This window comes from Podarcis liolepis, assembly GCF_965112155.1.
Source record: "Podarcis liolepis genome assembly, chromosome: 7".
NCBI lineage: Eukaryota > Metazoa > Chordata > Lepidosauria > Squamata > Lacertidae > Podarcis > Podarcis liolepis.
In genome coordinates, this window is record NC_139561.1 from 56,193,486 (window position 1) to 56,218,728 (window position 25,243).

At 44.3% G+C, this 25,243-nt stretch overlaps 1 protein-coding gene across 1 annotated transcript in view; it reads right to left on the reverse strand.

The window, feature by feature from the left end:
• CHST8 (carbohydrate sulfotransferase 8) overlaps positions 1-25,243 on the reverse strand; it is a 242,317-nt gene that overhangs the window by 160,575 nt on the left and 56,499 nt on the right. Inside the window, exon 2 of the mRNA XM_083515202.1 lies at positions 20,601-20,823. Coding sequence (XP_083371328.1) covers positions 20,601-20,712 — 112 coding nt within the window. The 5' untranslated portion in view covers positions 20,713-20,823. The remainder of the gene's footprint in view (positions 1-20,600; positions 20,824-25,243) is intronic.

A 25,243-nucleotide genomic window follows, 5' to 3' on the forward strand; every position in this document is an offset into this window, starting at 1 on the left:
TCCCAGCTAAAGAATCCCTGAGAGATGGCCATCCATCCTCTGTTTAAAAACCTCCAGGGAAAGAGACTCCATCACCTTATGAGGTGGTCCATTCCAACGTCAAACAGCTCTTACTGTCAAAAAGTTCTTTCTGGTGTTTTGTCGGAATCTCCCTTCTAGTTGTTTGAATCCATTGCTGGAGAAATGCAGAAGACCTCTCCTTTCCTGCTGACATTTGTGTTCATTTTCATATACAGGAATGGTGTTTAATTGCATTTTCACATGTAATAAACATACTTTTTCTACCCTTTTTGGTTATAGAACTGCATTGTAAAATTTGGAGAAGTGTGAATTTCAAGGGAGCACTGTGTTTCAGTTAGCACATTGTTTTGGAACGCGTGACTTAGGTGGATTTGCCTCTTAATGCAAACTGAATTAAATCCCACCCCCCGTCCACAGTTCTGATTAAAGTTCCAGAACGGTTTCTTTCTTTATGTGATCATCATTTGTAACCTGCCATGTCCAGGGAGCTCAGAGATATAAAAAATGCTGAAGTCACTACTGTTTTGCTATCATTACTGTGTCAATTTTCTCACGATGCTTCTAAATATAGTATAAATAGGGCAAGGAAGAGGACCCTTACCCCCCATATATCTGCACTTTGCAAAAAAAAATCACTCTTAAGAGGCATCTCAGTCAATATGTTTTCAAAATGACGATGTTGTTAAAATAAATCTTCCATTAAAAAGCCCACAAACCCTCACATATTATTGCTGCTGCAGTAACTATCTTCTTATGCTTGAATTGCTCTTATATCACCCCAGGGGTGACTAGTAAATTTTGGACCAATTTTGTTCATTGGATTCTGACTGCTATACAATAGCCTTGTTAATATGGACCTTTCGATCTAAAGCTAGCTCTCTCTCGCTCTCTCTCCTGCACCCCTATACACTGTGCCTTCCCTGCTGTCTCTCCCCTCAAGGTTTTTTAACCCATTCCTGGGCTGGATAGCACTTAAGACAGAGGAGTGTCTCTATCAGTGTTACATTAGAGCCATCTTCTGCTCACCACACCAGGCAGCACAGCAGTTTGCTGGGAAGTTTCCACTTCTCTAGAAAAAAGGAAAGAAGTCAGGCCATCGGTGGGATGGGTGGTTCTGTTTGCTTCTTGCCTCTGGCGAGCTCATGCATGAAGAACCCAGCCTGCTCTTAGACAGAGGTTCCAACTTGCGCAGAAGATTAGGGTGCCATGACATATGCGTGATGTCAGGATGTTGGGAGGAGCCAGGGGCGGAGCCGAACACAGTGGCAGTGGGGCTTCAATGGCTGGCAGCTCCTCCTCTCTCACTCTTGGCCTCCTCCTCCCGCTGCCACTGGCTGGGGACTGCTTCCCCCATCTGTCCCTTATGCAGCAGGAGGAGCCAGTCACTGAAGCAACATCATGCCGTGCCCCGCTCGGCTCCAGGATGAGTCTCCTCTTCCTTCTCTTGCTACTGCCACTGGCTGGGGGCTGCTTCCTCCCCTTCTCCTCTATGGCAGCAGGAGGAGCCGGCCACTGAAGCCATGCCACACTTGGATCCATGCCTGGCCTCCTCCACCCCCTGGTCATTCTGAACATTGGGGGGAGCAGCCCCCAAAGAAATTACTGGAGGGGGGCAAAAGAGCTGGGCCCCTAAGAGTTGGTGCCTATGGGTGCAGAGTCCTACCCTCTGCTCTCTCTCTTAGGCCACATTCCCACCATGCATTCAATGTGCTACAATAACACCTTAAACAATCATGGCTTCCCACCCCCATCATCCCTGTACATCTCATTCACTCAGACAATGGCTTTGTGGAGTGGGAAAGGTCTGCAGGGGGCTTATATTAAAGTTCATTAAAATATGAGTACATCTGTCCCTGAAATGAGGGAGCCTTATAAATCACTGTGGGTCCAGGCTTCCACATGTGTCCTTAACCCAGGGCCATCCCAGTACTTTTTGCCACTTAAGGCAAACAAAAAAAGGCAAGCCCCCCTTCTCTTCCACTGCCCCCTGTCACTGCCACTGCCACAGATCCCACCCCTATGGCAGGGGAGTAAAAAGGAGGCCAGAGAGGAGCAGGGTCATGCTCCTTGGAGGCTGGATCTGCTGCCTGAGGCAACTTGCCTCATGGGAAGCCCTGTCTTACCCCACCCCCACTTTGATTGTTCACATGTTGAGGCAAACACAGTTGTGGTGGTCTGCCAGTTCAGACCTCACACCAAACTTTAATTGAGCTTCCTTAACCATGGTTTGGTGTGATGTCTGAACCTGAAGGTGTTTGTGGGTGGGAATGTTATTGCTGATGTGTACACAACCATCTCACTTTCACCTCCAGCTAGTAGGTTTTTGTCTTGTTTTGAAATCCTGTCCAGCCTGTTTGACCAGAGGCAACAGTTGGAGACAAGAAATATGGATGTTGGGAAGTGATCCTTCTCTTCAGTCACTCCTCAACCAGGCAGAGGGCCTTCTCAGTGGTGGTGCCCACCGTGTGAAATGCTCTCCCATCAGATGTCAAGGAAATAAACAACTATCTGACTTTTAGAAGACATCTGAAGGCAGCCCTGTTTAGGGAAGTTTTTAATGTTTGATGTTTTATCGTGTTTTTAATATTCTGTTGGGAGCCGCCCAGAGTGGCTGGGGAAACCCAGCCAGATGGGCGGGGTATAATCATCATCATCATCTTTCTTAAAAGCCTATGTCCAGCCTGGGAGGGAAATGAACTACATTTCCAAATTTCCATTCCAAGGTTGGAACATCATTGTTTCCAGAAGTGAGCAGGACTGCATGCTCCTGAGAACCAGAGCACTCCATTCATTTCAAGTGGGCTTGTATGTAAACCTCCTTAACAAGTTACACTGCAGTGGCATCTGATGCATGTGTGAGGAAAAGGGTTGATTGTGTACATGTAGGGTTTATTGAACAGTTCTTCCCTTTGAATTTTCTTCTGAAATGCAGTGATGGCAGCTTATGCTTCAGATCGTGTTTAGGGGTGCCTGCAGTTATACCAGATAGCTGGGGAGAGAAGCTTTGCAGGATCGCCGCAAGGCTTGTCCTGGACTGCTGCAGAGCTAGGAGAGCTTGCTGTTGAACAACACCATCATGAAATGAACAGGTACCCTGCTATCTACAAAATGCCATTCTTGAAAACACTGAGCAATGCTTTGCTGCAGCCAACACTTCGGTGGCCAATTGGTTTCAGATGTGGGCAGCCCCTACCCACTGCAACTGTTGAGAATTCTGCAGAGCCACTGAAAAGGGGCACAGGCACATGTCTCTTGCGGGAATCCACTGGCATCTGTTCACTCTGTTCTCCATGCAATCTCTCTGCAATATCAGGGTTCAAGATACACTCTAGGAAAGCTGGATAAATTCATTCAGTCTGCATTCTTGAGTGAACCAACTTAATTTGCCAGGCCCGGGCTTAAATATGAATTGGAATGCAACTATCCATCAGATCATGCATGTCTCTGAATTTTGCAAAACAGTTTGGGTTCCAAAAATGCATCAAAGTGCACATTTTGTGGGGAGGATGTATATACAACAGCGTGTATTTTATGGGAAGAATGGGTATAAAATGTATACAATATAAACACTTGTTTTCTTGCCTTAAAAAATAAATAAATCTACAAAACACAGAATGGAGCTGTGATTGAATGAAGATGAAATGGACATGGAATAGAAATGAGCAAATCCATCCATCCCCTAAACACCTCTGCAAGCACCATGCATTATATTCCTCAGTCTTTGTTACTCTATAATGAATGTTTTTGTGAATATTTGTTTTTCACGAAGAATTTTTTTTTAAAAAAATAAAACACACACATCCATAGAGATTAGATTTGCCAGACACATTAAAATATGTTTAAAAGAAAACTAAATCAATGACTAAAACCGGGAGGAAAAACCTGCACCTAATTAAATCAGGCTACAGAAGCCTAATAGTTGCAATCCCCAAATTAATGTTAACAGACCGTGGGCCCAGAAAACTGTATTGCTAAAAGTTCCCACGGGTGACGAAATGATGACAGTAGGAGGAGAAGTGGAACCAATGCAAATTTCAACACAGCCAACCTCAATCTTAGCAGGCAATAAATGTCCCCAGCAATATAATGATCCAATTACTTTCTATAGCGTGTGAATCTTGGAGACACAAAACAGTTTTAATGCCTGCGACATTCTTCCTCCTCTAGTTTGGAACCCACAGATCCTATTATATATTCAGTATATTTCAATTGTGCTCCTGTCGCTTGCACTCCGAAGGCGCTCGGCTTCACTTCTTAATTGAGGCCCAGTGGAAATAAAGGGCATCATCACCATTATTATTAATATTTATCATTTTCTGTAAGAATGCTAATGTGCAAAGGGAGTTTATAATCTGTATCGTATTCATGCCTGCGATGTCGCTGGGAGCGAGGGCTAGGGGAAAGAACCTGACTCCCATTTAACATGTGGAAAACATGTGGTAAGGGGTGATGATGCGGCAATGCCTAGGGTCATTCCTTGTGGTTGGAGTCACTATGTCTCTGGATCCCAGTTGCTGGAAACCAAAGGAGGGGAGAGTGCTCTTGTGCTTGGGTCCCACTTGTATGATGCCCGTCTGTTTGGCCACTGTGAGAACAGAATGTGAAGCTGGATGGGCCCCCTTTGGCCTGATCCAGCAAGTTCTTATGTTCTCATGGAGGCCAGAGGCAGCATGCTTCTGAGTACCGGTTGCTGGAGACCACAGGCAGGGACAGTGCTCTCATGCTGAGGTCCTGCTTGTGGGTTTCTTACTGGCTTCTGGTTGGCCACTGTGGGAATAGGATGCTGGACTAGATGGGCCACCAGCCTGACCCAGAAGGGCTCTTCTGATGTTCCTCCTGCATGCAGGTTATTTGCAGGGTCCACCAAGTGTCATTGCCTCTTCTAATGGGGTAAGAACTTCAATTGCAGCCATGATTTGTTAGGGCACTGGAGCAATTATTTTAAGGGTAGGAGGATAATTCAAGTTATAGGTAAAAATGGGAAATGGGATGTGAACCAGCCAAGATTCTCTGAATGCAGATGTGCAGACTCTCCTTGAGATCCATCTGTCCATGTGCCTAGAGTGGATTGAATAAATAAGGGCCACACTAGTGAACCCTGTCATATTAAGGGCAAGATGTTGGGAGTCAATGAGCCATATTAAGAGGGCTTTTAGAACACACACAACAAAACACAGAAGCCCACAAACCAACTTTTAGAACACACACAACAAAACACAGAAGCCCACAAACCAACTAGGCCTGGGACAAAATTCCTTCTTGAGTTAAAATATGTATACTGATCAAGCAGCTTATTCCATTTGTGTTTTGCAAACATCTGGCAAGCTGAACCATGCCCTCCCATCAATTAAAACTGGAAATACATATTCAGTCTTAAACATTAAAAGGCTTGTTTTTAGAGGGTCATAGAAAGAGTCCTTGCCCTCCAAGGAGGCAGCCACCTGCATTTCTGCATGATTTGGGTATGCATTCAGTGCACTGACCTATGCAGAGATGCGACTGACTGTCTCTTCTAGGTAACTCTTGTATATGTACATTTAGAAATGGTACAATCCAATTGCAAGTGAAGCAGAGATAGGCAGAAGTACCTATCCCAGTACAGGATGCTTAGAAGGAGTCAAGACCAGAGCACTGAGTTAGGCAGAGAAGCAAGGCACAGGCTTTTCCTCCATATTTGATTCGTAAGAAGCGAAGTATCTCTCACAAGATAATGACAATTCTCTTGCAGCTCACAAGTGTGCCCTGGTACATAGCCTGTAAATGACAGCAGTTGTCAGTATACCATTTATGAGTGTGCGATTGCATAATCAAGTGCCACTATTTGCACATATGTGTGTATGCACACACACAGCGTGCAAGGGAGAAGAGTTCTAACCTTGCTCTCTCTTTGAAATGCTAGTCTTCCAAGTCCAGGAATTTCCACCCCTTGGAGAACCATTTAACTGTCCCAAGTGGTAAAAACTAAGTAATATTTTTATTGCTTCATTTCCACATGTGCAACCCAGGCACAGCTTCGTACCCTGATATGTGGCACTTTCACATGCACTGGAGAAGGAGAAGGAACACCGTGTGCTGAGAACAAGATGTTTCCTGTCCCCAAAAGCCACAACTGAGGCATTAAGAGGGGAAATAGATTATCCCAATCTATGGAAATATTCCCCTCCACTGTGAAGTGAGCTTTTCATTGTTTATTCGGGAAGGATAACAGCATCTGAAGCTCTCGTGCATCTGAAGCACGCTTATCTTCTGAAGGGAAATCAGTCACACGGTTTCCTTCTTCCATGAAATTATAGAATTTATGCAGGAGAAAACCAAGCCGAATTTTGCTCTTTCTCCCATCTCTGACTTCAAAGCTTGAATCACACTTGATTTACTCCTCACATTAGTCATGGCACTGCCAATATCCCACCACATTTGAAGTACGAAGAAAAGAGGAGAAACAGCGATGGGCTCAAAATTTAATTATACCGGCCCGATCCTGATCTATACAACATACACTTTTGTCTCAGCTGTAATCTAAGATCCAGCCAATACCTTCTTTAGGACTCCTGCTTCCAAGAGCTCCTAGAGGGTCAAAAAGCTGGGAATGCAATTAAAACACAAGCTGGGAATGCTCAAGACACTGTTTGCTCTTCCTGGTTGGTTTCTGTCTGTATTAAATTAGCCACTCAGACATTGAACATGTACCCAATATTTCATTGAATGCCAGGAGTTGGATGCTCCCATGGAAATAACTCTCTGTGAGTGAGGGCAGTGGTGGCTGATGTAGGTGCCTTTTCACATGGATGGGGTGGCCAATGGGACCAAAATGGCATGTCCCACTTTGTCCTATCTCTTTTTCAGAAGTAGTGTGCCCCCCAGTAAGGGCCTTTTCAGTGGTGGCTCCTCAAATGTGGGACTCTGTCCCTAGTGAGGTGCATCTGGTCTGACCTCTGAGGTGCATTTGGCGTGTTTTGGGTGACTTTATCGGCAGGTATTTGAAGGAGAGACCTGATTGTTGTTGTTCTTGCTGCTGCTGCTTGTAGTTTTTAGTGGCGAGTTATATGTTTTTGTGTGTTTTTATGGATTTTTATCTACTTGTTTGTAGTAAACAGCCCTGCGGCTTGTGCAAAGGTGGGTATCTAATCTATTATCTGAATTAATTCAGGGTGCAGAATGTAGACAGATGAATTGCACATACTCTCTCACTCAGGTTTCCTGTGACAGGTGCCCCAGGTCCACACTTATATTCTGTCATGCTGCCCTGAAGTGTTAAAACACTTGCAGGAACTATCCTTAGAGCCACTTCACACAGAGTGGTTTATTAGGTGAGAAAATGGAGTGAAATATCCATTTCATAAAGTGTATAGTAGGGATGGATCTGTCGATTTCTAGACCATGACTTTTCCACATTTTATCTGTATGTCTGCCCATACATTCATGCATCAATCTGCATTTAAAAATATATAGAACTGCCCACTATTTAACTTTCTTTTTAAAGTTATTTCACAAAATATACATTTTTGCATGCATTTTATCCTAAAATACGCATTTTTTTAAAGCTGAGAACTATTGCGAAGTCAGGGAAATGTGAAAAATGAAATATAACTGTGCTCCTTTTTCTGAACCAGGTTTGTCCTCAATAGATGTAGCCATCCTTCAAAATTTGCCCTTATCTGAATTTTACAATTCCGTTTCTCTAATGCAAATTGCTGCAGATTTGAGAACTGAATTTAAGATTGGGAAAATGAGGCACTAGGAGATCCTGCCATCCCTAGTTTCCATCAAGAAAAGAAATCCAGCTCCATCTTACATATGCGCAAAGGTCTCTCTCCCAGTGTTAATTATGTAACTCCTAGAGATTGCCTCCTGTTTACAAGGTAATAACCATATCCCGAACAAAATAAATTGAAGCCATCAAACAAGCTTAACTAGCTAATTAGATTTTTTAAAAAGCTGTTGATTAAGAACCTGAGCATGAACATACACAAAGGTTACCTCGGTGGATATGGGTACTTTACTTATTTGGGGCTGTCCCCTGACAAATTGTTGTGCTGAAGCAACAGCTCCATTAAACGGTACATTTTCATGTACATAGAATCATAGAACCACAGAATTGTAGAGTTGGAAGTGACCCTGAGGATCATCTAGTCCAACCCCATCAGCCCCAACTAGCACAGCCATAAAACAAGATATATTGGAAATAATTTACTGGTAACAAGGGCCAGGGGTAAGCCACTGCCCACTGATCCATTCTTTATTGTTCCTCTGGTGGTCTTGGCTCTGAATTCAACTCTTACTCCATTTCAGTTTAACTCAAATTAATTCTGGAACCAGAGCATGCACAACTTTGCTATAGCTCTTGCTTCAGTCAGTTCACTTGCATCTTCCTCCACCCACCCCAACCAGCCCCCAGCAGCTCTTTACCCCTCTGTGTATGCACATGGCCTCAGGTTAAAAGAAGTCTCTTCTTGAATTTAACTGATGCAGCAGTGTTGAATAAATGCAAAGATTCTCCTCAAGCAGAGGTGGGGAAGCTATCTGTTGGGGATCTCCTGCACTGAACATTAGATGGCCTACAGCCCTATAATTGGGGAAGGGACATGGCTCAGTGGTAGAGCATCTGCTTTGCATGCAGAAAACCACAGATTCAATCCACAGCATCTCTAGGTAGGGCTGGGAGCGACTCCTGCCTGAAACCCTGGAGTGATGCTGCCAATCAGCATAGACAATAGTGTACTAGATGGGCTAGTGGGCCTGACTAAGGCCACATTCACATCATAACCAGGTGTTTCTAGGCTTTTCAATGGTGTTTCAAACACACATGATTTCGCTTAAATGCGCGGGGCCTTGGAATGTAACCCCCATGGCAATTGGAAGTTGCCTATACAGTGGTACCTCAGGTTACAAACACTTCGGGTTACAGACTCCGCTAACCCGGAAGTAGTATCTCGGGTTAAGAACTTTACCTCAGGATGAGAACAGAAATCGTGCGGTGGCGGCAGCGGGAGGCCCCATTGGCTAAAGTGGTACCTCAGGTTACGAATAGTTTCAGATTAAGAACGGATCTCCAGAACAAATTAAGTTTGTAACCTGAGGTACCAGTGTATTAGTTTCATCACATTTCCTGCCTCCTACATCCATACTATCTCCTCATCCAGTGAAGGGGTCTTGTCCAGCATTTTAGACGGAAAAGGAGAAATGCCCCACAGGTCTCTTGACTACCAGTATGAAAGGGCGAGGAAGCCAGGTGCTTTTTTTGAGGCGGATGTTTCCTTTAAGCCTCTAAGTCAAGACTGTTGATCTTTCTTGACACATCACAGCACTCTTGTTTCTCTTCTCTGTGATATCTTGCCTAGTGCTCGATCAGAAATAGAGCTGCCTGACAGCATGCTGCTTTTGATTTTGCCAGGAACAACAAAGAGGTGTCAGCCTCTGAAGGTTTTAAAAATAGAATTGTCTGAAGAAAACAAACACCTCTTTAACAAATCTCTGTCGAAAAGACAAAGGGCACTGTCAGGGAAAGGAGAAAAATGTGCAGGGAAGCCTCAAATGAAACTTACGCCAGGCCTTTCAACAACAGCGCTTCAGCTGACTACTGGCATAAAATGCTGCAGAAAGGAGCACTGTTAGACCAGGGCCTCATTCACACCATACATTTAAAGTGCTACAATGCTACTTTAAGCCATGGCTTCCCGCAATGAATTCTGGGAGCTGTGGTTTCTTACAGGTGCTGAGAGCTGTCTGGTGACTCCTATCTCCCCCTCAGAGAGTTGCAATTTCCACAGCGGTTTAAGAATCAATCCCTCTTCACCTGGAACTCTGGGAATTGCAGCTCTGTGAGGGGAAACGGGCCCTCCAATATATATTATTGTGTACAAATGCTGCCACTTTCAGCATTCATAAGCAGTGAAACTACAAGGATGCCCCTCAAGTTGTTTTTTTAAAGGTAGGTGGGCAATCTCTCCAAAAAGACAAATTCCCAGTCACTATAAGTTCAATACAGACTTCAGGCAGATCCTTGAAAGGGAAATCCCACCCACCAATAAAAGGCCTAAGTTTGATTTCCATTCAAGCAAACCATGTGATAGGAGCTGTTCAAGGTCCTGTAAGCCTGACATCCAGGTGTAAGCCTGACATCCAGATGCTGCCTGACATCCATCTTCTAAGCCACTCTCAGACATCTGTTGTGTCTGCCAGTCAACTCTCAACTGTGGTCAGGGCAGAACATCTAAGGCACACTCTTAAGTTTTCTCCAGGCAACAGTGAGACCCAGAAGGTCTGGTCAGTGCCCCAAATGGACTTAATGTGCAGCAGACTCTTCAACAGAGTCTTCACCAATGTGGAGTTAGTCCAACTGATGAGGCCAAGGTTCCCTAAATAAGTTTTTAAAACCCTGGACTAAGTGTTTGCTGTTAAGCTGCCATCTGAATGCCCAGAACTATTTGCATTGTAGCTGCTTGTGATGGATCTGCATGCTCACTTCTGGGACACTGTTAATCCTGCAGATTTTCATGTGTGCTTGAAGAATAATCACGTGACCTACCCAAAACTTGCCTTATGTTGCTGTTTCACAAACATAAGATTTGTGTATAAAAAAGTGATTGCTTTCTTATTGTATCTTAGAACATTCTGGATAGTGTCACTCGCATTGTTGGCATTAGCACCGGCACATGATGTTACCTTTATTTTTGATAGCTTAAAAGGGTACAAGCTTTCTTCTAAACTGCATATAGCTTTCCCATTTATCCTCAATTGCTTTGTCAATGTTTTTTTCTTTTCTTTTTTTAAGTTCCTTGTAAAGATAACAAGCTGTGCATTGTGGAGTGGGAGAGCATTATGGAGATGAGCAGTTATCGCCGAGTTGTGTACACCACTCTGTAATTTGTACCTAACATGATGTGTGCATGTGTTTGGAATAAGTAATTGCAAGGAATCACAGAGTGGCGCTGATGCAGATTTCGATGCTCAAGCAGCTCTGATAAGCTGAGAGGAGCAAAATGCAAGAGAGCCGATCTCTGGTCACCTGGCTCAGTACAATCTCCCTGCCCTGTTTCTCCCTCTCTCTCATAGGCAGACCAAACTAGGCTGATTGATCAGACATAGGATGAAGGACATTACATTCTAAAAGTGGTCCCCACAGATCGTGTACCCACAGAGGGAGTACAGATTTACAGCTGACATTCAGGATGGACTCTACTGTTAGACAGACTGAGTCCTCTGCCTCAGGTGGCAGAAGCTGGGGGTGGCAGCAGCAGCCTCCCTACCCTTCCCGCTAAGTCGCTCAGTTAACCTGCTGTATACCTCCTTAGGCAGCCTTCTGCCCTCAGGTACAGTGGAGAATGTTGTCCCCTCATCAGTGTTGAAGGAAGACTCAACTGACAGTTCTGGTGGATGCTGTGCTGTGCTGTGGGAAGGGGCACCGTCTGGTCCTTGACTTCAGGCAGCATCATACCTGGGCCAGGTCTGCTTGCAGCGTGGGCACAGGCATACGTTTCACCTGAATGCAGTGAGCTTCTGTCACAGGAAGGAGGCCTCTCAGCTCTATACCAGAGAGCCAGTGTGGTGTAGTGGTTAAGAGCGGTAGTCATGTAATCTGGGGAACCGGGTTCACGTCCCCGCTCCTCCACATGCAGCTGCTGGGTGACCTTGGGCTAGTAACACTTCTCTGAAGTCTCTCAGCCTCACTTACCTCACAGAGTGTTTGTTGTGGGGGAGGAAGGGAAAAGGAGATTGTTAGCTGCTTTGAAACTCCTGAAGGGGAGTGAAAGGCGGGATATCAAATCCAAACTACTACTACTACTACTACTATTCTTCTTCTTCTTCTTCTTCTTCTTCTTCTTCTTCTTCTTCTTCTTCTTCTACCAGTTGCCAGCAATTGCATCTGGGCAGAGAGCACTCTTGTGCTCATGTCTAGCTTGAGGGTTTCCCAACAGGGCATCTGGTTGACCATTGTGAGAACAGGATGCTGGACTAGGTGGTCCATTGGCCTGATCCAGCAGACTTGTGTTATGTTCTTATGCTCACTGTTTGTTTCATAAAAATTTATATGGCTACACACTTTGAGGATAAAGTCATTGGACTTCTGGATGACCTGTTACTGCAGTTGCAGATGATGTAACCAATGTCAGAGTCGGTGATGTATTGTGGGATCAGTTTCAGCAGATGCAGTCAGCTGATGTGGACACAGTGCTGGAGGCTACATGCCCAACCACATGCTCCCCTGCTCCCTGTCCCTCCTGGCTAGCAGTAGGGGGTTGGCTGGTTGGTTCCAGAGCATGATTAATGCTTCATTGCATGAGAGTGGTCCCTGCTTGCATTAAGTGGTGGCACTGCCAGTTCTAAAGCAACTGGCCCTGGACGCCTTGGACTGCAGTAACTATTGACTAGTCACAAATACTCCCTTTAGGGTGACGGTGGTGGAGAAAGTTGTAGTGGGGCTGCTGCAGGCATTCTTAATTTACATGGATTATTTAATTCCACTCCAATGTGGGTACAGGCCTGGCCATGAGTTGCCACTGAATGGAAGAATGTTTTTAACTGCAACTGTTTTTAGAATGTTTTAACTGGTTTAGAATGTTTCCTTTTTCGGCTCTGTGTCTGCCACTCTGGGCTCCTTGCGGGCAGAAGGGAGAGTGGGATATAAAGTCAATCAAGAGTCCTCTCTAATCAACTTTTTAAATGGTAATTCAGATTCCCCCCCCCCAAGGTGTTCCTCTCATAATCTCTTACAGTACAGTATTCTATACAAAGCCAGTGAGTTGGGGGTGGGATGAGGCAGGACAGCGCACAGTTGCTGATAACAAAATTCAACCTCCATGGATTTTAAAACACCTGTAAAGTTATTGATTCATAAACAGGCAACCAAAAAGAAAAATGAACACACACATATCTGAGACTGGGCAGAGATAGGCACCTGAACCTAGATTTATATTCTTTAGACATGTATCAAGATTATACTTGACATTTAAAGGTTTTAACCTTCTGACCTGAGGCTGACCTAAAGCCAGAAGTTTTCATCTGGCTTACTTTGAAAGGCTTACACAGGATGCTGGAGATTTTTGATGGGCAAACAAAGTGTGGTATCCATTCCAATCCAAGGTTGTTTTATGTTGTGTAGAAATTGCATCAAGTGGGCACACTCTTACTGTCTGCTGAAGAGATATCGTTCTGTTTTGCAAAAGCTGATATCCTAGCTAGAGATAAGCCCTATTTGTGCACTGCTCATGTGCAGAGCACACAAAATTTTAAACCAGAGTGGGCCCACACTCCTCATCCCACCCCTGGCACCATCAGATCACTGTGCTAGCTCCACACACTGAGCATGGCTGCTTGCAAGGGGACTCATATGTGCAAACAACTGCTCATGAATAGGGGTTCTGAATTATGGTTCAGTCAACATAGGATGTGTACATTTCCTGCTCAAAGTATTTGCTAATCATTGTTATTTGAGTTTATTGTTTGCTTCCTGCAAGCTCACAGATATATCATTTTAATATGTATCTTGAAAGCTGACTCAGTACTTCAAAAAACCAAAATGCAGGCTGATGCTGGGAACATAGAAAGCTGTGCATTTTTCCTGCATTGTAACTTTATGGATAAAGCTGACAAAGCCTTGGCTGCAATATCTGACCAAGAGAAGGGCCTGCCATAAAGATCTCAAAATGTGGGCAGGTTTGTATGAGGGAATACAGTCTTCCAGATAGCTTGGACTTCAGCTACATATGGCTTTACAGGTGATAACCAGCATTTTGAATCATGCCCGGAAACAGACTGCTAACCGTTGGGGCTGTTATAGCAAGGGAGTTGCATGATCCCTATAACCAGCCAACAATCTGTATATTATTTTCAACATGATAAGCATTTTTCTGCATACTTTGCCTAATGTGCACATTCTCTTGCACAGCTTCTTGGCCAAGAAATGCATCATAAGATTTGGAAATTGAGTTTCAACAGAGAGCCGAATTTCAGTTTACATGTTGTTTTAGGAAGCACCAGGTAGGCTCACATCAAAATGCAAACCCAGCTGAGTTTGGAACTTGATCCCTGCTGAGACCCGAGACAGACGAGAGTCTCAAGAAACCTTTAAAAAGTGAGACAAAGTTTCTGGCTGACCACTTTTTCATTATTTGCATCAACTCTTCACTTCCCTTTAGCGGGGCTTTGACTTGTTCAGATTGCTCTAAGCACAGCAGTCATGTCAGGTCTGTGTGCTAAAGGGGTCAGTCCTGGCTGGCAAAGGAGAGGTGTTGATTGATTCATTATAAATTCCCCCTGTTTATAATGGGATAGTCATTATTCTGAGAGATTTCACTGCTGAGTGCAATAATCATGACCAGTCCAGAGTGCTAGCTGGTTTCGTGACACCTGGATGAGAACAGTGCAGGCAATTACCAAGTATTATGCTATAAATGTAAAATCTTTGGGCACCAAACCTCCCATGGTGCAGAAGATGTCCTTATATAAATACCTTGTTAGGAGATGTGCAAACTGCAACATTTAATACCCCTAATAGAACAAGTTTTCCTCCTTACCTGAAAACTATTTTGCAGAAGTTCCTATCCATGTCCTTACCATTATTTTTGAATCAGAATGAGCAACACAGAAGGCAATAGCTCTCTAATGCATGAACGAATAAACAGCCCATTCTACCAAATGTTTACAAAGGAGAATATGGGTTTAACCCTAAGGATTTACAGCGTGCATTCAATGGGATTAACTATAGAACAATTTCTGTGATGGATTTTCACATGATTTGTTCCAGAAAACACTGGAAGAAAAATATGCACTCCGAAGCTAAAGCTTCCATGTTGTCCTGGCAGGGATGGGTGAATGTGTCTATTTCCAGGTTCTCCCACTTTACCAACACACCTGGGGAAAAATTCACACACCAGCAATTTGGGGAAAGGATGTATCTATTGAAATATAATGAAACCAATAAGCAAATTAACCAAATCAAAATAACGGAGGGTTAAATTCCCTTATGAGTCATGGGCAGATTGACTGGCTTCACCTGTGATGTTAGAAGAAAGGATTGGCAGGAACCCTTCCTCCTTGCTCCAAACACCCTGGAAATCTGGTCTTGGCATGCACTGTGGCATCACTGTTTTAGCATTCACCGCAGAACGCATGTAAAGCATAAGGGCACCCCGATGACAAAAGGTGACAAGAGGGCCCTTAACCCAACACTGCCTCATTTGATTACTCCCTAACTCTTACCCTGACTTCCCATACTAACCACCAACTGAATCAATTGAACAATCAATTGAACAAGACTCTCAGCAGTAGGAAATAGGCAAAAAAGAAGAGGCCAAGGCCAACTGAAGGGACTCCTGCCAAGATTCCTGCTTAGCCCTTGAACAGGCAATGAACAGAGCATCTACTGCATTGGGGAGGGTGCAGCAAAGAGAAAACTGCAACGTTTAGGGTGTGGAGTTGGCTTAGAAGGCAAGCTCCTCTCCCCTCTCTGATTGGCAGCAGACGGCACCTGATGAAAAGGCCCCAAGCCCGTGTCAAACCAAGTAAGTCTTTTTCTTGGAGGAACACAGATGTGGAAAATCCCACTCCCACACTAATGGGATGTGAAATGCATTCTCATTCCACTCTACAATCTATGTTTAAAGATAAAGGTAAAGGGACCCCTGACAGTTATGTCCAGTTGTGAATGACTCTGGGGTTGCGGTGTGCATCTCACTTTATAGGCTGAGGGAGCCAGAGTTTGTCCACTTCCGCAGACAGTTTTTCCGGGTCATGTGGCCAGCATGACTAAGTCCCCTTCTGGCAAACCAGAGCAGCACACGGAAACGCCATTTACCTTCCCACTGGAGCGGTACCTATTTATCTACTTGCACTGCGTGCTTTCAAACTGCTAGGTTGGCAGGAGCTGGGACCGAACAATGGGAGCTCACCCCGTCACAGGGCCTTGCCACAATTCCTCATCAGTTCACAATTTTATTTTATTTTAAAAAGAAGTCATTACAAAAATCTGCCAGCATTTTACCCCCACATTTCTGCTAATATGCACATTATTGTATTGCAGACAATGTTACCCAATATGCCCATTTTTTGCAAGGATTCTCCTCTGATGATATGATGCATTTTTGAATGTTACTCCCAGTAATATATAATATTCCCAGAATTGTGTGTGAGTGGGTGGGTGGGTGTGGGTGTACATGTACACAAACACATTTCTCTACACATTGTTTGGAACTGAATCACAACATTTGGAGAAGGGCAAATTTTGAAGATACACTGTGTTTCAGTTTGTGAAACATTACAGGAAGGTCAAATTTGTTTGGTAAATTTCTCCCCCCAACTTTAGACTATTTGCCTTAGAAAACAGGTATTAACCTGAATGCAGCATTCCTTAGCTCTGCAAGTAGGTTGCATGGACAAATGTTTGCTCCTGACTCCTCTTATTCTTCTGCCTCTCTCCCTCAACCTTAGAGGGAAATCTGATTGCACATTCACCTATTGATCTCTCTCCATCCCAGAGACCTCTTTGTCACTTCATTGCCTCCCCACCCTGACTTTGCTTAATTGCCCTTTCATTGCTCCTTAGAAAAGAGGTTTTTTTTAAAAAAAAACTGTCCAGCCTTAGACAACTTTTTAGACATTTCCCACCACTTAGCCAATGTCTAATTTGCTGCATGCAAATTTGGCATACGTATACATATACATATAGGCATAGGCATAGACACTGAGCCTGCTCCCCAAATGCATGGAATACCTGAGTAGTAACGAAAGGTGGAGGTGCATTATACTGAAGGCAGTCAATAATGAATGAAGTCCATGAAGCATTTTCTTTTTATTACTTTGTACATTGATATCCCACCTTTCTTCCAAGAAGCTTGAGTTGGTATAGATATATTCCCCCTTTCCCTTGTTTTAAACTTTCACAACAATATTGTGAGGTAGGTTAGGCTGAGAGTTAGCAACAGTGGCTCAAGGCCACCCAGTAAGTCATGGCTGAATGTCAATCTGAGTGTCAGGGACTGCGCTGAGGAGGACCGCAGTGAGACGGAATGGTGGGAGCCTCCCCCTCCCCCTGTTCCTGATCAGGATCCTGAATCTTCCCAGGAACAGGAGGACAGTATAGATTTGGAACAGTGGTTTGCAGAGGGACATAGTTCAGAAGGCAGAAGCTGGGAGGTACTGGTTGGGGAACAGCTAAGAAGAGGAGAAATGTGAGGGAGTTAACTGACTAACTGCCGCTTGAAAGTGTTCATCCGCTCAGCCCAAGGTCACGAAGAGCAGATAAGGTGGCAGCACAGAAAGCACAGTGGTTGCGAGATCAGGTTACAAGACGTGGGAGTGATGTGGGTGACTAGGGAGAAAGTGGGTGGGACCTTTAATTGGGAGCAGCTTCATTCCTAGAAATGAATTCTTTGTTCTCTCGCTGTGATCATTAAAGTTTCTAACTGGTAAGAGGCTCATTTTGTTCTGCTTATCTTCTGCCAAAGCAGGGAAGGAAGCCAATTCCCTGAAGCTTGACACTGAGCTAGAGTCTCCAACACACTAACCACTGCATGACATTGTCCCTATAGGTCTTCTGAAGCCATATGAAACCACCATGCTGCTAAAGCTAAGCAGGTCAGGGTCTGCTCAGTAATGTAGATAGAGGACTGCCTGGGAACCACCAGCATACCACCTTGGGTTCCATGATGGAAGAAAGTGGGATTTGAACCTAAGGAAATATAATAAATAAAGGATGGGGGAAATAAGGAAAAGGGAAGGAAAGTTTCCTTTTTTTTAAAGGAAAGGCACCACTGAAGATACAGGCTTAAACCCCCAGTTTTAAATTTAAGAACAGACACTTAATATAGTTATGCATTGGACTGAAGGACTCCCAATGCAGGTAGGAGAATTTACAGAAATCTGGCTGCATTCACATAACAATTTAATCCATTTCCCTAAGGTTTACCAAACGGCTAATTTCAAAATTGTATTTGAGCTTTCACAAGATGTAAAAGACAGTTCCGGAAAACTAATGGAATCTAGCTTACATTGAGCATTCATTTCTGTGTAATTTGATTCCAGAAAAAAATACATTTGCAGCCCCCTTAATCTGGAAAATTGTGGGGTGGTGAAGCCACATGCAGTTCTTTCCTACTGTTTTCATGGGAGAATCAATGGAGGACCAGAAGCAGACCTATGTGGGAAGAGCGAGAGAGTAGCAATGTTCTACAGTGACATTTGGTGTTGCTTTGCATTACACCCATGCAACAAGCCAGTATATCGGTCAAAAGGACCCACCATTCCATAATGCAACAGGTGTTGCAGTGTGAAAGGAACATCAGCAAAGTGCTTGCATTATCACCAGGAAAACTGACACAATATTCCCCACGTCTGAATGCCCCCTCCATCACAATGATGCTACTTTCTCACTCCCTTCACTTCCATTACCATCTCATATATACCAGTATCAAAACTAATTTCTAGGAAAGCACTGGAAAGGCTGTCTTACCTCGTTTCATGTTGAAAAGCACCTCCTACCCCCCGCTGCTCCTCTCTCATGTCCTCAACTACAAAGACATGTACATAGGTTTGGTACAGCACTTCTCATTGAAGCCATTTTCCTCCTTCCTCATAGTCCTTCACCTCATTTGCCAACGCAACCACTTAATCCTGTTGGCGTTCCCCAAGATTTTGCTGATAATTTCACAGCACTGTATCTAAACTAATAACATCGTGGGCACCTGTGAACAAGACCACAGCCCCTTTGATTCAGCAACGGGGTGGAGAAAGAAGCCAAGAGCCTTCATGGCCAAGGAAGAACAGCAGCCACTGGCAGGAAAGGACAGCTGGGGTTCTCAAACATTCCACTCAATGGCTGCACAGTCTGTGCATGCAATGGCTGAGCTGTACAAATCAACAAGTACAGACCCTTTCACACAAACACTTGCACGTGCGTAGAAACAGCTCGCACCTCTGTAAGTGTAACATGTGAGCAAGCCTAGAAAAGCAGGACAGAAGGATACAAATATTCAGAAGGAAAGGTGGGAGTGGGATGTGGCAGCCTTTTTAGCTCCCTCCAATATATTGCTTCCGAAGCAAATGCTGGAAATGCAGAGCATTCAGAGCAGCCCTATAAATTTTCATTCCACCATTCTTTTGTAATAACATTCCTACAAGTATCTGCTCTCGGTGAAGCTACTACGCTTGTCATAGCCAACAAAATACGTTCCACAGTTAATGCAGACATTCACAAAATCTGTTTTGTTCTTTGCAAAGTGCTGTCCATCAAAAACTGTTCCTGTTAAGAGTGAATGTCAGGTACCAAAGTCTAAGTATCAGGATGTTTGTCAACTACCAGAAAAGGGGGCGGGCTAAGGCTCTAAGTACAACCACCACCATTCTGGGGAATATCTATCTATCTATATAGTAAGCCTTCGTTTCCAACAGATAAATGTAATCAAGGTTTATATGCTCAGAGAAGCCAACAGGATGGGATTGTTTCACTTGAAAGATCAGAAGAAAATTGTAACTAATGTTGTGGAAAATTACTTTGATATTGCTTTCTCAGTACAGGATTACAATTAGGTTGCAGTGTGAAGCACGGGGAAAGGATAAATGAATGGTAACAAATCAACACAAACAGCTACTGTCAGGAGCACTTTGCTGACGGAAAGTAATGTAAGCATTACTTAAAGTTTTATGACTCTCGTTTTATTCTGGCTTAAGTAGTACATCAAGGGTTTTGTATCGTGGTTGCTCGGGCTAAAAACAATAAAGAACACTTTCTAGAGCAGACAGAGAATGTGAAGGAAGCAGACCATCTTTTATTAACCTTGTTTTATAAGCTACACTATCCCAAATTAAACTGGACTGAATGCATTAACAATGAACAATGACTCTCTCCTCCAGAGTATAATTCTGCTCTACTTTTGAGGAGGTGGGATGCATGGAGAACGAGGACACATCTAGTTTTGAGGCAGCTGTTCAGGTGCAATCCGGAAGTGGTGCAAATCTGTTCAGCTACGAAGGAGGGATAGAAGGCGATAACTGGGTCTCTTCATACACATCAACCTCCATTAAACCGGTATCACTTGATTGAGAACAATTGTGTGCTTTGGTAGTGCATAAGTGGCAGATCACACTGTTTGTAGTGAGAACCAGGCTGTGTTGAATTTTTCTGTTTTCATTTTTATACTGAGCAAGGGGCTGCGGACCCTGCTCGTTCCATTCAGCAACCCTGCCTACTTACCAACCCCACTGCCAACCAACTTTCCCCCATGCCTGAGCAACCCCCTCCCTTGACATCTCACTCACCTTCTTGCAAATCCCCTCACCACTTGCCCACCCCTTCCTTCGCAGCTCACTCCAATTCCCAATCCCTTTTAAAGAGGGGGGAAGCACTTCAGACAGTGCTTTTCTGATGTGCCTTCTCCCTCCATGAAAACTCGCTGCAGGCATATTTAACTGGGAGAGGGGAGAGAGAAACCTTCCTTCACTTGACAATATGAACATTTCCAACAGACAAATACAGACCTCTTGGTCACCATGAACATTTCTCACCAAGGAGAATGATTTTGTCCAAACAAACAATTCAGGTGGGGGAAAAAACATGAGAAGATAATATGTTAAAACCAAAGTCTAACCTGGTGTTTGCTGATGAACAATTTCTTCTGGATCCTGCAGGTGGATGAAGACAACCAGCCCAGCTGCTCCAAACAGCAGGATGAAGGAGAACATGCAGGTCAGCTTCATCATTGACGTCCTCAAATCAATCCAGTTTGGGACCAGGGAAAGAAGAAAATGTGCTCCGTCTCCAAAGCAGAGATTAGGGTCATTATCTCAGCTGCCTTTCCATTCCAAGGCCACCTGTGGGTTGGGAGGGCAGGAGAAGAGAAGCATACACTCACTAAGACTCTGAATCTCTCCTAGCGCCATACCCAAAACCTGTCCTCCAATTTCCCCAATTATTCCTTTCCCTGTTAGAAAAGTTTCCATTCTCATGCTGCTTTATTTTTTCTTTATAATTCTGGTGGCTGTAGGGTTGAGTTTGCTTATTTATTTAAACAGTTTACAGCCTGTCCTTCATTGAGACAAATACCGTTTTGTTGCAAGGTTGTACTTTCCTTTTAGTTAAACATTTTTCAAACGTGATGTTGTAGCCCTTGGGCTGAATCAGATTCCCCAGCCCCAGTTTAGACAAAACTAATAAATATTGCATATGCATCTCTAGGCATAGGAAGTTCATATCTGTTCATTGTTGTCCTAGCAGAGGGACAGGATCAGGACTCTCACCTTGCTGAGAATTGCCAATTTGGGAGTGGAAGCTGATTGCACCCTTTTAGAAACAGGCAACCATAGTCTGCTCCAGAACTTCATGAACTCTTGGGCCCTCGCCATCCTGGTTCCATTGTGTCCCTGGCTATGGGTGGGTGGATGGATAAAGTACAACAAAGTGCTTTTACTTAGGACAGCCAGCCTCTAAACATGAGGAGGTCAGAGGGAGGAGCACCTGGGCAAAACCTGCTACTCATAGGCAACACATCTCAGTTATAATATATAAGAGGACAGACAGGGAGGAGGATCGGAAGTGGGTCTGCTCAAAAGTCTTCCAAACCCAGCTGTTAATAGAATCATAGAACTGTAAAATTCTATGACTCCCAAGGGTAATTTAGCCGTACTCCCTGCAATGCAAGAATCACAGCTATTGCCTAACCCCACACACCTCTAATGCTGGCCATGGAAGCAACCAGTGACATTTTGGAGTTCGGGAGTGGGAATCCCAAGGCTTGTTTTAAACAGCAATAAAAAGGGACAACCCAGCTGCAGGAGGAATTTACAGCTTTTTTGTACTCAATATTATACTCATAAGAAAATAAAGTATCTACATTTATTGCTCTTGTTTGTCCACATTAAACAAGAATGCACTATTCATTTGGGGGCATAGTTCAGGATAAATGTTATCAGAATGTTATTTCATCGTCTGTTGTCTGTGTTTAATGGAAATTAAACTTGCAGTAGTAGCTTCCAGGGTTTGAGGGTTGAGTTTGCATTTATTATACGAAAATAAGAATGGCACATATTGGGACATTTCCATGCTTGAAAAACCTTTTGGGCATAAACAAATACTAGAACCATTCTAGGGCATATCTGAATTGCAAATGTTTCCAAAACTGTTCTTGGAATTATGAGAGTTTGTTTCCAGAGTCCCCAAATTATGGTTAAGGTGGGTCACTGAGGCCTGCAGTTGTGGCTTTCAAACTGTGTTCTGGGGAGTCCTGAGTTAGTCTGGACTCTCAGCAACATTCTTCAGTTGAGAAGAGAAGTGAAATGGCAAATTCAGAAGTGCAGGATCCCTTTATGATGGTCACAGCCATGCCTGCTCACAGCCACACTCCTCCCAACATTATACAACTTTTTAAGATTTTGCAATAATCTTTTAATTATATGATAATTAGAGATGCATTGCAATGGTCAGTACAGCTCTCTAGGTATTGCATCTCAGCTAGATCTACTATTTTCTGTGCACTTAGATGGGCAAAGGATTTGGAGTGGTACACTACCTTTTTTGTGTGTAACTTGTGTTTTCTGTGAAATTCTATTGTACATAACAGAACGTGCACCCTATTTTCTTGAAACCAAAGTGCCTTGTGTTTTCAGTGTTCCTAAGGGCTTAGCAGTGGTGTCAAACTGAGACCAAGTAAGCCTGCCCAGTGACCTAGGTGAACAGATGGTGTACTACAAAAAATGCCTCTGACTATTCCATGTAATATTTGTGTTAAGCAGTTGTAGTAGGCAAGAGGGTCATGCACACCTTTTGCCCCCAAGCTTACATAATCCATAGATGTCACAACTAAAAGTAATAAAGATTATTGTGGCACCAAAATCTGCAATCTATGATGTGAAAAAATAATTGTTCATGTTGCACCCTTTCATGGCCTCCCCATAAAAACACATTGATACGCTTAGCAGAGGAGCCAGGAGCCAGCATCCCTGCCCCTAATCACCATAAGAGCATAAGAAGAATATCCTGCTGGATCAGGCCAGTGGCTCATCTAATCCAACATCCTGTTCTCTCAGTGGTCAGCCAGATTCCGGTGGAAAGAACACAAGCAGGACCGGAGCTCAACAGTTTTCTTCACAATGGCATTCAAAGACACATTGCCTCCAACAGCAGAGGCAGAGGATGAGCATTGTGGTTAGCAGCTACTGATAGCCTTAATCTCCGTGAATGTGCCTAAAAGGTAAAGGTACCCCTGCCCATACGGGCCAGTCTTGACAGACTCTAGGGTTGTGCGCCCATCTCACTTAAGAGGCCGGGGGCCAGCGCTGTCCGGAGACACTTCCGGGTCACGTGGCCAGCGTGACAAAGCCGCATCTGGTGAGCCAGCACAGCACACGGAAACGCCGTTTACCTTCCCGCCAGTAAGCGGTCCATATTTATCTACTTGCACCCAGAGGTGCTTTCGAACTGCTAGGTTGGCAGGCGCTGGGACCGAGCAATGGGAGCGCACCCTGCCGCGGGGATTCGAACCGCCGGCCTTTCGATCGGCAAGCCCTAGGCGCTGAGGCTTTTACCTAATGTGTCCCCTAATGTGCCTAATCCTCTTTTAATGCCATCCAAGTTTGGCACTGCAACTTCCTGAAGCAACTTTGCCCCACCCAGAGCAAATAATTACACTGATTCGTGGACCGCAATCTTAGTCCCGGGACTTTGTTGCACAACTCTTTCCTAAATTTAAACATGTGCACAACATGTATAGAAGAGGGTTGAGGCAGCTAAAGTGTAGCCCTGTCAATATAAAGCATAGTTCAAAGCATTCTCAATCCCATCCTTTGGAAAGGAACAGCAGATCATTTGTTCGAGGAGATTCACTGCTGGCTCATCCTCTTCCAAGTGGACCTGCAATACTACGACAGCATCTTCAAAGTACTGCAACCAACTACAAAGGAAGGCAGGTCTCAAATTGTGACACTCCCAGGGACAGAGGAAGGGGGTGCGGTGGGGGCGGGTCACCACTGAGGGGGGTGACAAAATGCCGGGCGGCACTCATCGTGCGTCTCTCCTGGGAGTGACACAGTGGCTTGGGCACCTGCAGGCTCCGCGCTGCCCCAAACGGTCTGCCAGCCACCTCCCCCCTCACCTGTAGGGTGGCTGAGTGGGAGGAGGCAGGCAGATTCCTCCAAGACCCTGCAGAACATCCTGCCCCAGTTTGCCCCACTCTGCAGGTGGCTGGCCCTGCCCCTGGGCACAGGACACACATGTGCCTGTAAGCATTAAACACCCATTTGCAAATAGTAAACTCAGTCCTTTACAGCAGAATGCGGCAGAAGCAACTGTGGTTTGAATGGTAACATCAAAGGTTTTATTTATAAAGCAAATAACAAAACAACATCCATCTTCTTCAGCAGAGGAGCAGAGAGAGAGAGAGGAGACATTTAAATAGTTCCCATACTCATACATCAATTAAGTAATTAAAGGCAACCTGCAACATTATGCAATGTGAGAATGAGACATTACAATACTAACAGCGCTGCCCAGGTGCCCAATCGGCTTGCTCCACCACTGGACACCTCCCCCAAAACCCCTGTCCCCTTGCACTATCCTCAGGAAAATACAGATGAGGAGGAAACATAGGCTGCTCCAAGCGGATATAACCCTATATCCTATCAGATATATTCCTATATTCCTTTGCACTATGTTATCCTACTTCAAGAGAGGAAGTGGGGTGTGCACAGAGAGAAGGCAACAGCTTTCCTAAGCTTCAAGAAAGCAATACGATAGGCACCAGTAGGAAAAGTACAATTCCTTGCATTATTTTAGCAACTTTCATACCCAAATGCATCAAGGCTGCTTTCACCCAATACTAGTCCTCTTAATCTTTAAAGTCATGGTGAGTAATTTGCCTGTCACTGAAACAGCACAAACACTCTCTCCCTAATGACTGAGAGCTCCATCTGTTTTGTCAAGGTGATTTTCAATTCGCATGCATTATTCTGAGATGAGCTATCCCCCGCTAATCTTCATTTGAGCTGTTAACGTGAAACCTCCAATTAAAAAGAGCTCTGGAAAACACACTCTGCCTTTCACACATCAGCCACCCACGAGTTAATAAGGAACAGAGACAGTGACTGGCAGTCTGAAGCACGAGTACTTGTACACGTTTAGCACTCGCTTCTTCCTGCTTGAGTAACATTCAGTGGAATAACTGTGCATATGTTACAGACAGACCGTCAGATATATAGCCAGTGTAGCATAGTGGTTAGAGTGCTGAACTAGGTCTTGGGA